Source organism: Nilaparvata lugens, chromosome 7 (genome assembly GCF_014356525.2).
Source record: "Nilaparvata lugens isolate BPH chromosome 7, ASM1435652v1, whole genome shotgun sequence".
In the NCBI taxonomy this organism is placed as follows: domain Eukaryota; kingdom Metazoa; phylum Arthropoda; class Insecta; order Hemiptera; family Delphacidae; genus Nilaparvata; species Nilaparvata lugens.
This window is the reverse complement of record NC_052510.1, coordinates 6,409,183-6,426,161: the sequence shown is the minus strand read 5'-3', so window position 1 is coordinate 6,426,161 and position 16,979 is coordinate 6,409,183. Positions and strand designations below refer to the sequence as shown.

At 33.6% G+C, this 16,979-nt stretch overlaps 2 protein-coding genes across 13 annotated transcripts in view; one reads left to right on the top strand and one right to left on the bottom strand.

Moving 5' to 3' along the window:
- The window catches only part of LOC111056320 (popeye domain-containing protein 3), a 129,246-nt gene extending 125,789 nt beyond the window's left edge, over positions 1–3,457 (bottom strand). For 2 of the 8 annotated variants that reach the window (XM_039433574.1, XM_039433575.1), the window contains exon 1: positions 335–1,761. In XM_039433574.1, coding sequence (XP_039289508.1) covers positions 335–811 — 477 coding nt within the window. In that variant the 5' untranslated portion in view covers positions 812–1,761. Of the gene's footprint in view, positions 1–334; positions 1,791–3,230 lie in introns of those variants that run through there. The other 6 variants (XM_039433571.1, XM_039433572.1, XM_039433569.1 and 3 more) reach the window with 6 other exon arrangements.
- A 433-nt stretch (positions 3,458–3,890) lies between these two features.
- LOC111055781 (src substrate cortactin) overlaps positions 3,891–16,979 on the top strand; it is a 42,066-nt gene continuing 28,977 nt past the window's right edge. For 2 of the 5 annotated variants that reach the window (XM_039433566.1, XM_039433562.1), the window contains exons 1-5: positions 3,891–4,016; positions 5,186–5,385; positions 6,422–6,541; positions 9,192–9,312; positions 10,973–11,138. In XM_039433566.1, coding sequence (XP_039289500.1) covers positions 5,228–5,385; positions 6,422–6,541; positions 9,192–9,312; positions 10,973–11,138 — 565 coding nt within the window. In that variant the 5' untranslated portion in view covers positions 3,891–4,016; positions 5,186–5,227. The remainder of the gene's footprint in view (positions 4,017–5,185; positions 5,386–6,421; positions 6,542–9,191; positions 9,313–10,972; positions 11,139–16,979) is intronic. The other 3 variants (XM_039433567.1, XM_039433564.1, XM_039433565.1) reach the window with 2 other exon arrangements.

Below are 16,979 nucleotides of genomic sequence, written 5' to 3'. Positions count from 1 at the left end.
TGACAGCAGATTTTCAAATTTAAATTTATTTTATCAATTTGAAAACAATACAATAGATGAATACAATGTATAAATTATAAATGATAGATAAGTAAAAAATACACACTGAGATTCCAATCAACACATAGATTCTTGAACTTAAAATAACATGTTCACAATCTGGCCTAAGTTTTCAATTCTAAACCTACTTTTACATGTTGGAGCATGTTGGGCATGTCATAGCTAGAGATGGCTGTGAAACTTACTCAACTGAAACTGAAATGAATTATTGTATAACATTGAAAGTAAGAGAGACAAAAACCAGATGAAATGAGAAAAATCGACTGAGACTCACCTCCTCAACCTCTCTGGTGAACTTGATCGGCCTGAGTCTGTAGAGCAGCACACACACATGTATGAAGTTGATGGCAACAAAGTTTGCATTCCACAGAAAAGCGTCAAACGAGCACAACACAGTCCAACCCCACAGTGCGAAGAAAGCACATCCCACCAGCAGTGTACACCTCAGGTAGAGGATACCATACAATCCATTGGGCGCCAGGTATGACAGAAAGAAGAACGTGTTAGCCAACTGGAAGTAGACGTGGTTCACCTGGGTCCATTGGGTGCAGTAGGGTATGCCAGCGCCCAGAACAGCGGTCAAAAACGGGGTTCTGTTGGCGAAAATGCCGGCGAGGTCTTCAGCGGTGACGTCATTGCCCGGTCCAACTGAATCCGGCCCGGAGGACATAACGCCCGAGCCACCTGTTGCTGCTGCTGAGTAGCCGTCGCCGCTTGCATTGTAGTCGCCCGTTGCAAAGTGCTGAGTCATCACTGGCTGACTCAGCAAACTGGTGACAACAGATGGAGAGTTGTGGCTGGGGATGATTGTGCTGCAGTAGATGGCATCTCAGAATCACACAATTTAGACAGTTCTAACTCTGGAATTGCAGTTGAGAGATTTCTAATTTTTCAACTACTTCAACTTATATTAGCTTGCTCAGCTTTATTCATTCATTATTTTCAAAATAGAGGACTGACCGGGAGAGAAAAACTAAGCCTTGATTTCAGGATTGTAGTGAAATGGATAACATCTCAGGATTCAACACATTAATCAGTTTCTCACTTTCAGAATGATGTTTGAATAGCAAAGACTCAGAATTGAGTTCTATCTCAGATGTTTTGTAGAAAGCTGGATTGTAGTGCTACACTGCAGTATGTTGAATTTCCAGATCTCAAATTATTATTATCTCGAATTTCAAGATTTCATTGGTGTGTCTTCCTCTCAGAACTGCAGTTAAAAAGCTCCTTATCAACAGTACTTGCTCTTTCTAGCCGCACTTGAGGATGAGATTAGCTTTGCCTCAATTAGCGAGCATTTACAATATTGATCAACTTGTGGCTGAAGATTGTTGTTGTTTAGTTGAGAAGAATGTATCACAGGTATCCAATTTCACAATTTTTTCCTGGTGAGGTGGTATTCAAAGAACTAGTTGAAGATTCTGTCAAAATGAATGCGAGAGTTTTCTTTCATATGATAATCTGTTTCCTTGAATATTGTTCAAATTATGCACCACTTAATCTTGTTTTAACACACTTGAGCTGTTTTCACTACCTTCGAATCCTTAGGTTTTATGACATGAATTGCACAATTTTGTTTTTGGGATAAATCTGACTTGATCAAATTGTCTTTCTAGTTCTGATGATTATAATATGCATTCTAGTCTGATTAGGCTATTAACAATTAGTTTTGAAAGAATAGATTGTATCATTGAAAATGGTCTGGAATGATAGAATAAAAATTGATGGAACTAAATTAAATAAATCATATCTGTATCTATTAAAATAATGTGCAGTTGATGAAAATGAGTATTGAGGGTTTTTATTTAAATTTTTAGATTTGTGATTCACAAAAAATGTTATTTCATGGAAATACCAAGAGAAAAGTGATAAAAATATAACTTTTCATCGATAAATATATTAAGAATAAATTCCAAGGTAATGATAAAATGTTAATATACTTTTTCCATCATTCTATCTTTTGTTTGCAGATGAATATTAATGTAAATTTATGTATTAGATAAATTAATCTTATGGGTGGAAATTTTAGAATAGGGAAACTTATGGAATGGATTTATAAGACTACAGTGATGAGTAAATATGTACTGGTTATTTTGGTTAATTTACTGATGATTGGTGTTTAAATAGTCAATATTTGTTTGTAGATAAATCAATGTAGGCCTATCACAATCTTATGTGTGGAAATTTTAGAATAGGGGAACTAATGGATTGGATTTAAAAGAGTAGCCTACTGTGATGAGTAAGTACTGTACTGTACTGGCTATTGGGTTTATCATTAGTAAGGCGTTTAAATAGTCAATATTTGTTGGGAAAATATTAGGTGATGCTCTATTGATTATTGTAATTAACGCGATAATTGTCACAAATGATTATTTTCCTAATGCTGGTCGATGAGTCTATCTATTTTGTTATTATGGTCATACTTCTCAAACACTTATTAGTTGTTTATTTTCCTTTATAATTAATTTATTTATCAACTCTCTATTTTTTTGAAGTGTCAATAAATCTTAGGTCCAAACTTGCCATTGAAATTTATTTTCTGGTATTTTCATTTTCTAGTTAATTACAGTTCTAAACATTTTCATAAATATTGTTATTTTTATTAAATCAATATAACTTATAGTTCTTTATCGCTTTTTTCAATGATTGATAGTGTGAAAAATTATATTTCCTAAGCAACTTTTGGGCTAATCAAATCTAATTACTTTTTTTAATTTTTTCTGATTATCTATTTATATTTTTTTAATTTTATCCACTTGTAGAGATGATTATTTCTTGTTTTATTCTTATTGAATGTAATTGAACATTTTTCTCCAAAAAGTGAGAACATTGATTCAAAGATGTATTTAATTTATTAATTCATTATTATATTCATTTTGGTTCACAATAGTCTATCAAATCTCTATTATAACCAAAACTAAATTTTGTTTATTCACTGCAATAGGGTACTGCTTAAACTGTATATTTATTTTTTGTTTATTCAACTATTTTTTACATAATGCTTATAATTGCAATAAAATTAATAAATTTTATTCATCATAATTTTACTATCAACCCTGTATGTTTTTTATATAAAAATTTAATACAGTTTTTTTGTTCAATAGCCGTCATTTGAATCAAATTATATTATAAAAAATTGAGGAGAAAAAAACACAAGATTATGTAGGTACCAAAAAAAATGTGGGTGATAAAATTGCACGAATATTAATATTAAATTTTTCAACTCACAAACTGTTAGGAAAATAAGGGAAGCACTGTATATCACTTTTAATTTACACTAATTCGCGAGCCGCGGTAATCAACTAATGGAAATATGTTTAAACACAAGTTAATGCAAATAATGCTATTCACCACCGCACTATGTATTGAACCACTCTGGTTCACACACTACCTAGCGGCTATGAAATGCATCACAATCTGAGCTTTCAGCTGCTAGGTTGGCCACAACACTGCACCAAAAATATCGTACGTATCTTGAACTATTCATTTTTCATAATGTATTATATAAAAACACTGTTTATTTATCAGTCTCCTATATTGAATAAATCATTTAATCCAGCTATGCTTCCGGACATGAAATATAAAATTTCGGACACGTTGGCTTCCCCGATTTGAAAATCATTTATTATCATACGATCTAATTCATAACTGTTTATCACTTATCAGATCAAATTCCTTTTAAATTCTCACAAAATAACTAAAAATATATATTAAACACAAATAAGGCTGGTTTCAATCTACATAAGTAACAAAATGTATGACTTGAGATATAAATAAATTTAAACTTGCCGCCATTCTTTCCGCCATTTTGCAAGTAGAAATCATCTGTTTTCAAGTTGTCAGTTGTCATTTTTGCGGTTACGTGTTGACGTAATGATCTAACTCCTCCCTAATTCAAAAATGCATATTTGTTGGTAGTTTTTTAATAGTTTTTGTATTGAATATTAAAGTTTCAAGTGAGTAATATTGAACACAATCATTGATAGTGCTTCGTATTGTTATTCCGACTTGTATTTCTGTCAATCTTTCTCATAACCTCATTTTTTTGTAGCTATGTTGATTGATGTGTTTTTTATCTTTATTATTTTGTGTTATTACGGAGTTCTACTGATACCTATAATAATCAATTTCATATTTTATCTAATTAACTGTAAAGTGTATCGTATTATCATTCTTGACTCAATCTACAAGTTCATTTGGTTAACTGGTTTTATAACCTCTTATCTTTGCAGCTTGGCTATTGTCTCATTTTTTTTCTACATTCTTGCTATCAAGATTGAAATCCTCTTTTTTGAACAATAACTTTTTTGCCCAAGTATCTAATTGAATAAGTGAATTGAGTGAATCCTATTGCGGTCTCCTGCTGAGATAGACGCCTATTAGGTTACTTTCTGGGTGTTGACTTGTAGGTATATCTAAATTACAAAAGAACGAACATATTATGCATCCAAATAATTAGCGTGATATCCATTTCATACTTTCATCTTTCATTTAATTTATAGCAATAACCCATATATTCTAAATAATCAGCGCAATAACTCATACATTTCATATTTTGTTGTTCTCGCATTTTATTTATGGTAATATAATAATCAATAGAAATCAAAACTGGGTTTTTGATAACATAACCTGATTAGTATAGTATCATAATATTACTGCTAAAACTACAACTTTTCATAGCGTATTATAGAACCAGGGGCCTGTTTCATAAAAGTTACAAGTCCTGTAATACAGGAGAATCACCATTCCAATTACATGCTCAATATAGCCGATAAAATCAGCTGTTCCTGTATTACAGGACTTCTAAGTTTTTATGAAACAGGCCCCTGGCCCCTTAGAAGTCCTGTAATACAGGAACAGCTTATTTTATCGGCTATATTGAGCATGCAATTGGAATGGTGATTCTCTTGTATTACGTGACTTATACGTTTTATGAAACAGGGCTCAGGCAATAATATCTAGTACAGTAATATGGGCTACTGGCTAGTACTATGTTTGCATTTGTTAAAGTGTTCTGACAATAAATGAATCTTGAATCTATAATTGAATCTATGAATATCACACAATACCCAGATTATATTTGTGTGTAGATATTAGTAATATAAACAATAATAATATTTTCCAGGTAGATTTATCAAGTGAATCTGGTGTTGAAAATAGCTGAGAAATGTGGAAAGCTACCGCTGGAACTCAACTGGAAGTTCTGCCAGATGGAACCGATGACTGGGACACCGATCCAGACTTTGTAAACGATGTTTCCGAGCAAGAACAAAGATGGGGCTCAAAAACAATCGAAGGTTCTGGAAGGACTGCTGGTACAATCGAGTAAGTAGGCCTACCTTGATCCTTACTTTTAGATATGTTTGAAGTTAGTACATTCAAGAATATAACAGTAAGAATTACAGTAAGACAGCAGGCTGTAATACCAGTAAAACACCAATATTAGTATTAGTAGTGTCCCGAGTAAGTGTATGATCACATTGGTTGCGGTTATGTGCATGTCAGATCATGCATGAGTACGGTGACCATAATATTCCAAGTCAAAATCGGGACAAGTTAACTTCCGGGGTGGTTGACAATTTTTTTAATGTTATAGCAAAAAGCCAATTTTCAGCATAGTTTCAAATGAAAGAAAGAGCAAGGATCACGGCTCATGCAGCATGAACCGAAAAGCAAAATCTGGAAAAAGTCATTAAAACACATGTTACTTCTCTGCAGACTAGCTGCAACCAGCAAGTGCAAGCGTTAAGTGTGAGTCTTTCCATTGCTGTTTCCAGATTTTGTTTCTCATCTGTGCTTGCTCATTCATGAACAAGCATGCACTTGCACATACGCATTCAATGTGATCATACCCTTAGAACCAGACGGACACTAAAACCTGGTGTTTGAAACCCTAAAGCCGTATTCCCACATAAATCAGAATCAGAGACCGTGTCCAGTACAGTGAGAAAATTATTCCCATACGTTCTAATTGGGACTATTCATACCTGCTCGGCTGGGCTGCATGGAAATAGTCCCATTAGAACTCTCAAGAATGTTTTTATCACAATACCGACCACTGACTCTAACACTGATGTGTGGGACTCCACCTTTAAGCTACTAATCCCTTCAGCTGCTACTAAGACCGGCCTAAAGACAGACAAGTTGAGTCATCAGCCAAAGGGTTTGAAAAACATTTAAGCCTACTGAGGTTTAGGTTTTAGTATCATCGATTCTTTTTTTGTAAATTTTTTCTTCGCTTCAAGTTTATGATTTTCAACTCGATTTCTGGTCCACAACTATTTTTTGTGCTGTGTCTATTTCAGTATAGATTGTTCTAAAAATAAAATTTATTCTAATGCTATTTTTTTGTATTGTATAGTATGACCCAGCTGAGAGAAGAAGTAGCCAAGGCTGATGCGGTTCAAAAGCAGAAGCAGATGGAAGAAGGCCCTAAAGCGGCGTTTGGATATGGAGGGAAGTTTGGCGTCGAGAAAGACAGGTAGAAAACCAAGCACAGTTAGATTCATTCTAAAGTGTCATTACTCCTTATAGAAGTAACGTCAATACTCCCATTCTGCCAATAATGACAGTTTGAAGTATCTTTGATACTTCCTATAACTTTGGAAGTAACTAAGTTTTACTTTCTTTAAAGAAACGTATATACTTCCCATTCAACGAATACTGACGTTAATTCAATGGATGTTTGAAGTAAATCTCAGCTGATTTTCTTGTTATTGAAATTAATAATTAGTTTTATCTATTGGATCTGCACTATTTTCTGAAATTTTGGAAAAATTCTCCATACTTTTATTCAGTTGCCCCAGATCATAGAACTTATAACAAATTAAAGTACAGTACCGTATTTCCAAAAATCAGTAAGGAACTTTCTGTAGTATAGCGAAGGTGATGATGTGGTAACAAATGAAATGTTATGTTGGAAATGTTTTGTCGTGAACATTTATTTATGTTCTTGTAGATATTCATATTGATTAAATGATTGAAAAGCCTGATCTCGTGTCAACGTATTCAGTTTATTCATTTACATTAACCAATGCACAAATCAACTACATGATTAGAAAAGGACCCAACAGGCCTAGCCCAAAACTGTTCCCGTTCCGAATTTTGATAGTAGTAAGCCAATGTCTAAAAGGTAGGTTATGTTACTTCACTTTGAATCAAATTCCGAGTCCAGAAATATACCAACCAAAATTTAGTATACTGAGTATATTTAGTTTACTGAATAAACTTAGCAGTTCGCTAGAGATTAGTAATGGTTAAACAACCGAAACGATTTTTTAAATAAATGAGTTGTGACGATTGTAAGTACCGTAGCTTTGAAGAAATTTGAGATATTGTAAAAAAATCTACTTTATTATTTGTAAATCTAGTAATAAAGTGTATTTTTTTGGCAATATATTGGGTCTCTTCAATAATGGAAAAGTTACAACAACATCAATATTCACTCTACATACAGTAGTTTTATTAAACAATATTAAATCAAGGACCTGTTGAGCTTTAACAGTGAATAAATTAATGGTTGTCCTCTTGAAGATTCAAAGATTAAAACAACCATCACCATTGAGTCTCTATAATATGTGAATATTTCCTATTTTTGTGATAATAATGTGAAATAGTTCTTCTATGTTTGTTTTTGAAGCATCTAAATTTAAAAATCTACTCTGTGAAAATAATTGAGGACTGAAAAATTTGTGAAGTAAACAACTACAAGACTTAACCCATTTCGGACTATGTGTAACCTTATCTAAATTTTGGAAAGTAATAGCACAAGGTTACCTTTTTTTCTCTCCCTACCATTTAGATAATGCACAATTATCTAGCAATTCCTAGTCAATCAACTGAATTAATGTATATCCAATGTTGAACAACTCTTCTTATTAGATTCATTTTAGTAACTCTTTCTATTCATTTCATTCTTGAATAAATAATTATTCTTATTATAATTATTAGACTGTATTAACAATCAAAATTTGGCAGAAAAGCAGCTTTTTTAGTTTCAAATCAAATCATCATTTATTTTCATGAAACATGCAATATGTTGAGGCAATCATCATTATTCATTAATAAAATTAATTACAAAGTTGAAGAAAACTTAACTATCACAATCAAACACTACACCTACTGCACAAAACAATTTACACATAATTAAAATAACTTTTGATTAATAAGCAATAAATATGGTACAGTATTACAACACAATAATAATAATGGTATTATACAACAAATGTTATTACAAACAGGTAACATCTAAATGTATGTGTGTTGTTCTGGCAAGTGGCAAAAGAAATTAGAACAATATTTACACTTATGAAGTCTATAAAAAATTCATTAACCAAATACAGGCATCTTTCTACAAGAACTTATTTTATGTAAGATTTGAAACGTTTGATGTCCATGAGTCTCACCTCTAGAGAAAGTTCATTAAAAAATTTACTCCTACTGATTCTCTCCCAATCCTTGATATGATTTTGAGCTTGTGTAAATAAATGAAATAACTAATTCTTGGAAATAATTCATGGAATTAAATAGAAATAATACACTAATTCGTGAGCATGTTTAAGGCACAACTGACACTACCTCGACTCAAATTGTACGACTCCAGTCGATGATACTCCAGTCTCTCGACCTTACGACTTTCCTGCACATTGTCAGTAGGCCTACTTCAGTTCCATGCTACTCCATTTCTAACCTTACTTTATCAAAGATATGAGATTCAATTCGTCACTTCTGCGCATGCAACACATTTTATGATAATTATTATGAATATATTGTCTTATCTAATTCTTATTATTTGTCTCATCTAAAATGATAAAACATCACTTTCATGAAACATAACCTCACTTTCATTAAAAATGTACGGTACTATGCAACTCAAGTCGAGCCGACGCTCGACTAAGTCTCACAGTCGTGAGGTCGCGGAGATTAGAGTGGACTGGTCTGAGAGTCACCATTTGAAAACACATGCTGCGTCGAGAAGAGACTAGAGTCACAGTCTCTTCTCGACTTGAGTCGGGTAAGTGAGAGTTGAGCCTAACGATACACTGTATGCCAGTATTTAGCCAAGTATTTGATATGGATTTTTTCAGTATTCAATATGAATTTTTATTGAGTATTTAATATGCTTTTTTTAGAATGGATAAAGCGGCAGTGGGTCACGATTATGTGGCAAAACTTGAAAAACACGAGTCACAAAAAGACTACAGCACTGGTTTCGGAGGAAAGTATGGAGTCCAGAGTGACAGAATAGATAAAGTAAATATAATATAAATGTTTTTTAAATGTTGTTTAAAAATAAATGTTTTTTCAAGTTACAATCTTCTTAGATATAGTTGAAATCAACGCCTCTTTAATTTCGACAACAATGCATTCCTAGAACTAATTCAGGTCAAAGCAGTCTGGAATAATTTACAGTACTTGAAATAAATGGAAACTTTTATCTAATTCCAACCTTATCTTTAGAAGAAGAGAGTAATAATAGTTGAAGTAATGATAACTATAGTGAGGTCCACGTTATAATGGCAGTGGAGAAATATAGGAGAACAACTTTGCCGATCCTCTGGCTTGTCATTGCCTTCTATAGACGGTAGCTGATACAGATTTATTGATGTAATATTAACTGTTCATTCTCGTTTTAAATAATTATATTTTATTAAGCAAGAAATTATATTTTTTTCAATAATTTCACAATTAAGATGAAATATTTTGCTATTGATTATTAATTCTACATTGTTAAAAGAGATCTGGCAACATAGCAAAGTGAGAATGAGATAGCGCTATCAGCTTTGTTGAATGATAGACAAGGATAGCAATACCATTGCTAATCAAACACTGCCATTACAACGTGGACCTCACTATAGGACTGTATTTATAGATCGCCCACTTGGCTTCCGGTGATTTGTTTATAAACAATATAAGCTTTTTACGTCAGTTTGTAAGCATTGTAAAAAGATTATGATTTCTTGATCGATTTCGAACTGCGTTGTGTTTACACACAATTTTGTCACTTTGCATTCAAAAACTTTACTCGTACAATAATTCTTTCAAGTTTCATTTTTATGAAAGAACTTTACTTTCATTACTCATAATTCTCTTTCAGTTTTAATGTTTCTATTAGTTTTTTATATACAATGTAAGTTTTCATTCATAGCGCTATCAATATCTAGATAGGCTCTTTGGATCGTAAATTAGAATGTGATTCAAAAATATGAAAGTGACACATACGCTTCATCTGGACTGTTGTCAAATTAGAATTGGAACAGTTTTGGACTTTAGCCTGCGGTACTTTTCTGAAAGTTTTGTTATTATTAATTATCACATAAATTAATAAATATTATTTGCTCTGCTTATTTATTTACAAAGGCAACTTTCTAGAAGTATTTCAAGCTCAGGTGATGCATTATAATAGAAACATTTTCATTCATGATGATTTTATGAATAGAAAGAAAAGATGAAGGTTATATGTACTTTGCGTCACGTTTTCAAAAATTTACAATTCAAAACAAAACAGGAAGCAAATTTTCAATTTTAAAAATAGTCACTCTGAATGTCCAAAATTAGCATAATCAAAAAACTATTTAAAAAGTTCACAATTCTAAATCAACGTTAAAATGTTAAATTATCATTTTCTGTTTTTTTCTATTGTAATTTTCAATATGTTGATAGCTTCAATCCTTATTTCTTAATTAATAATACTTGTTTCCATTCCATTTGCTTTAATTCTTAAAATGTATGAATTCAGGGCTACTTTCTTGTATTGTGTCATGTGTGACATTTTCATAATTTTGATCGAAAATGTCAACATTTCTTTTCTAATTCCAATTCATCTATAATTGTCTATGTTTTCACAGTTTCTTTGCGACGTGTGTTAATGTTGTAATAACATTGTGTTAATGTGATTCTAATTGATTTGTAGTCTGCCGTGACGTGGGAGCACAAAGAGGCACCTCAGAAGCACGCCTCGCAGAAAGACTACAGTTCTGGGTTTGGCGGCAAATTCGGAATCCAGGCAGATCGCCAGGATAAGTCAGCTGTTGGCTGGGATCACGTTGAGAAACTTGACAAGCATGAGTCACAAAAAGGTATTTTCAAAATCATTCAACTATTGTGAACACATAAGCCAGTTATACCACTAACTCCGTAAACAAAGCCATAGTGCATTCTGGTGATATCAGCACAGGTAGGGCTCCTACACCTTAGACCAGTTATAGAATAGACACGCTGGGAAGTCTAGCCTCTGAAGCCAACATCTACTGCCATATCTATAAATCGTGACGTTATCATCTGATAGAAAACTTTCAGATTGTGTCTATTTCAGAAGGATGTAAATTATTATTCATTAAAATGGTAAACTCCAGCTGCGCTCCCGCTAAAATAGACACAATCTGCTATGGAAAACAATGTAAACAAACTCTACAGAAAAGTTTTTCATCTGATGCTGACGTCACGATTTGGAGATATGGCAGTAGATGTTGGCTTCATCGACTTTCAGTATGAATATACAATAGGCCGTGTCTATTCTATAACTGGTCTAAGTCCCATACCAATAAAAATTTGTTGATTTTAGCTGATCTATATCAGCTAGTGTTTTTATTGGTGTAGGAGCCCTACTGTTCTGACGTCACCAGAATGCACTATGGCTTTGTTTACGGAGGTAGTGGTTATACAAACATCGATTTTTGGACGGACGTTTTTTTGCCGTCCTTATAAATTGTATTAGATAAAACAGATGATGTTTGTCAAGCTCCGTTCAATCTAATAGAATTTATAAGGACGGCAAAATATCGTACGGTACGTCCAAAACATCGATGTTTGTACGATTTTTTTGCCGTCCTTATGAATTCTACCAGATTGAATGGAACTTGACAAACGCATGATCACATCATGTCATGTACAATCAAATAAAACATGTTCAATTATGTTTCATCATGTTTGTCTTGTTCAATCTAATAAAATTCATAAGGATGGCAAAATATCGTACGCCCAAAAATCGACGTGTGTGTAACTAGAGTGGGAAACAAGGAATGTAGAATAGGAAAGATTCTAGATTCCTTGGTGTGAAGGGTTGCTTGCTTTGTTCAAATTGGCTGCCGCCATATTATTAGTACCCACTTTAGTCAAATAAGTTGTTCAGAAAACTGAGAGATTGTGCTTTTACGAAGCAAGAGTCATCCGATAAATTGTGCTTTTACCTAGCAAGAGTCATCTGATAGATTGTGCTTTTATCTAGCAAGAGTCATCTTGCTAAGCTTTAGTTGTGTTCCTTGTTACTGTTTTAGGCTAGGCGCACACCAGTTAGTCAAGATAGGACATGATCAGACACGTTAAGTCACAATACTTCATATTATTGCTTATGACGCAACTTAAACTGATTAGTCATTGTAATTAGACATGTGAACAATGTGAAGTATTGTGACTAAACGTGTCTGATTCCTTGTCTTGTCTTGACTAACTGGTTTGCACCTAATATAGTATTCTCTCAACACCCCGAGTGTCCTCATACTTGAGAGTGACAAAATGTCATTTTGAAAACAATCTTTTCATTTAGTAGATTTTGAGTTAGATCTCAACCAATAATACAGAAAAATTGGTTATACAAGGACCAGGTTTATTCTGGTCCGCAGTAATCAAGTATCGCTGTTAGTCTTTTTTGGCCTCATTCAAAGTATATATGATTTTTTAGTTTTTTTTTCAATATATTAATTTTTCTTCGATATATTCTGGCTTTTTTTATTATTTTTTATCCGGTATTTTCTATGCATCTTTCTGCCTGAACTTTGCAATATATGTGTGCTTTGCTGTATTTAATGTTTGCCATTTTTGTTCAGTTGCATTCTATTGCATTTTGGCTTAATCGAGCTTTTTATGTATAAATGATTGAATTCATTTTCTTAATTTCATTGTTCTATACACAATTTTATGTTTGAATTTTTTTACTGAACTCTTACATTTATGTATTCATTTTTTGTCAAATTTGTTGCATTAGGCTACCTACTTTTAGAAACAATATGAGACACCAAAGTCTCCAATGTTTATACATATACACTACGTATGGCCATTCTAAATGATGGACCAATTTTAAAAACTTGGTATTTATTAAAGTAAAAATGCAAAATGGAAAATCTATGTACCAATGGGGAGAAAACGTTTCAAAGTTTTTTTAATACCTTACAAGTGTTGAGTAACACTCAACACTCAAGCCTCCGGCTGCTGCACGGCAAACATCTACGCGGTAGCCAAACTCGTCCCACATGCGAGGGTGTTATTGGGTGCACGGCAGCAGTGATACGGTTCCGCAGATTGTGCAACAGCCGGAGGCCACATTGAACACTTGTAAGGTATTAAAAAATACGTTGAAACTTTCTCTTTCCATTGAACATATTGTCCATTTTTACTTTAATAAATACCAAGTTTTGAAAATGAGTCCATCATTTAGAATAAATTTGTATTTTTGCATTTGTTGCCTGAACAGTGTATTTTATGTGTATATTTTGTACTTTTTATGTGCATATATGTTTTGTAAACTATGCTATTGCACTGCTGAATATTCTGTACGCATGAATATATATATCGTAAGCAACTGAGTTGACCAGCTAGTTTTGATTTTGGTCAAATAAGACTTCTGTATAATCGAAAACAGCTTCAAAAACTTTCAGTTCTATTTATTTTCTTCATGCTCGATAAGGCTGGTCACTAACGGTAGGTCGACATGCATGATGAACATATATGCTTGTTTTGTCATCAGCGAGAGGCTTCTAACATGAAATAAACTAACAATAAATGAACCACTGGGAAATTACAAAATTATAATATTAAAAAAAAATAATTAAGAACCACTGAGAAATTTCAAATTATAATATTTAAAAAAATAATTCAAATAAAATGAAAATCTAAGTACCATTTTTAAAATTATTTCGTCACATGCTTCGGCTATATAAACATGTCGTGAAGAATAAATTTTGAAAAGGGTACTTAGATTTTCATTTATATTTAAAAATAGCCCTAAAGAAAAAAGACAAATATAATTTAACTTCAAATAGAGCAGCAAAGAAAAATGAACAACAGAAAATCTGAGATACAAGAACCTGAAAAAATCTCTTCGAATCCTTTCGATCAAATGACACAACAATGTATGACGACATATGTATCATGCATGTCTTACCGTTAGTGGCCAGTCTAGTAACCATTAGTAGTGATTCTGCCTAGCAGCATCATTCTTTGTGTTAAAATGATATTGACTTTGATAAGGGTATGATCACATTGAATGCTATATGTGCAAATGCAAGATTGGTTATGCATGACCAAACAACGTGCAGATGAGAAACAAAATGTGGGAAGAGCAATAAGAACATTCACACTGAACGCGTGCACTTGCTGGTTGCGCACAGTGTGAGCAGCTACATGCAAGTCACAACATGTTGTGGGAATCTACTGATTGCGCCCAGCGGCCATGATGTGTTAGGCCACTCACATATTGAACGTAACAAAGTGAACGTCCGTGACGTCATCACGAGTAACGTTATTTCGCTCTCACTAGCAGCTAACTTCTTTGACTGAAGGAGCGAAATTCAAATTCACTCCAGTATCCTAAAGATGCATCAAGCAAAATACTACTGTATTATGACAACATATTAGCCTAGTTAATGATGTACATTTTTATCCTATAATTCCATTCTAATTGATAATAGAAGATTGGGCTAGAGCTATGTTTGAACGATAATTATTAATCATTAAATAAGATACAGTAGTCTTGAATGAATGATAAATGACAAATTGGTTCGAGCAAGCATCGTCTCAATCATTCATTCTAATGTTGACTTTTAATTTCTAATAGTGATACATTTTATAAGAAATAATAAAGGTTGATATCTATTAATAGTGTTATAAATAGAGAGCTTTAGACTATTATAGTTTATCCTAAGATCTGAGAAAATTGCACTGCAAAGCAAATCTAAACCCTAATAGTGAAATAATAATTGCCCACATAGGCCTGATGGGCCTGTTCGTGGGTCAATGAGTTCAGAACTGTATATTATTTATTATTCTACTGATAGTATTATATGTTATTTAATAATAAAGACACACACACACACACACACACACACACACACACACACACACACACACACACACACACCCAGACACGTTGAATACGGAGCAATCGCAATGGCATGGGATATATCCATGAGAAAAGGGTCTACACTTGACAGTCTGTTGACAAAGAGAGAAAGGGGGAAAGAAAGAGGAAATTAGGTAGGCCAATTTAGTGTTGGTAGGCAGATTGTAGCAGCCGCTCACATTGATCTACATCCATAGTCTTCAGCCAGTTTGAGACGATTTTTTTGTATTTGGATATTTTATATATGCCAGGCTGACTAATTTCATGAGGAATATTATTCATAATGGTGTGACACAGAAATGATATATTCCTGTCGCAAACTGAGCGTAAGTTACGCGGGAGACCCGAGTGATGAAATCGCGCATGCCTAGTAAAATGAGGGTGATTGGACTCTGAATTGAAGTGTATTTTATTCTTAAACATGTACAAAAGAACTGCCTTGATGAAGAGTTGCCTAATTCTGAAAACATCAAAAGTCAGGAACAACTGATCAGATGGAAATCTTCTGCAAAGGCCAAGGCCAGCTTTTATAATTGTTTTCTGGGTGACTGATAATTCATCTAGTAAGGTTTTGGGCGCACCTCCCCATAAAACAATACCATAGGACAAGACAGACTGGACATATGCAAAATAAACGGTTCTCAGGTGATTTATACTTAAGATTCCCCTCAGCTGGCTGAACACATAAATCATCTTCCTCAACCTACTATTGAGATATCTAACATGAGTGCTCCATGTCAGTCGACTATCTATGCATATACCTAGGTATTTGTAATCATACACGGTTTCTATCACATCACAGCTGCAATCGTCACACCAATCAGCACCGCATGTATGAACCCTCAGTTTAATGTTGGTAGGAGGAGCACGGCTGTCACGTAGAAAAATAGGCAAACATTTGGTCTTTTTAGTGTTCATACTGAGTATATTTGTATTGAACCAACTTTTCAATTGCCTCAGCTCACTTGAAGCGATTCTGTAGACATGCTCCCAGCTGTCCCCCTCAAAATAGATTGCGGTGTCGTCAGCAAAAAGCATCATTTTCCCAGACATATTTTCCTGAATGATATTATTGATGTAAACCAGGAATAGAATCGGACCAAGGGTGCTACCTTGGACCACACCATATCTAATGTCTTGTACGTTGCTTTCTACTTCTCCAATGGATACCAATTGGCGGCGGTTCGACAGAAAACTTTTTACCCAATCATGTGCTACACCAGTAATTCCTATGGCCGTTAGTTTATTTATCAGCAAATCATGATCAATAGAGTCAAATGCCTTTGCCAGGTCAATAAATAGTAATAGGATATATTTGTTATTATTTATGCCCTGTCTCAAATAATCACTGAGCTGGAAGAAACAGTTGGAAGAGTTGCGGTCATCCCTAAACCCAAATTGGTTATCTATTAGTATGTTATTATTCTTCAGATATTTGATGAATTGCTTCTTGAAACATTTTTCAATAACCTTAGAAATGAAGCTGAGAAGGCTGATTGGTCTGAAATTATTCAAATCGTCTTTGGCACCAGATTTATAGAGTGGAATGACTTTTGCTAGCTTGAGAACGTCTGGAAAAGTACCCGTAGTGAAGCTTCTATTAATAATGTGTCGGAGGGGAACTATAATAGAGTTAATATTGTTTTTCAAAAGACTTGCTGGTATACCATCGCAGCCGGGTGAAGAACCACCACGCAGCTCTGTAATGCAATTTTCCACATCCAACTCACTTACTTGTTGCAAGACAAAAACCGAGTTGATTGGCGGGTAGTTCATATGAAGTGGGTTATTATTTTGGTTTTCA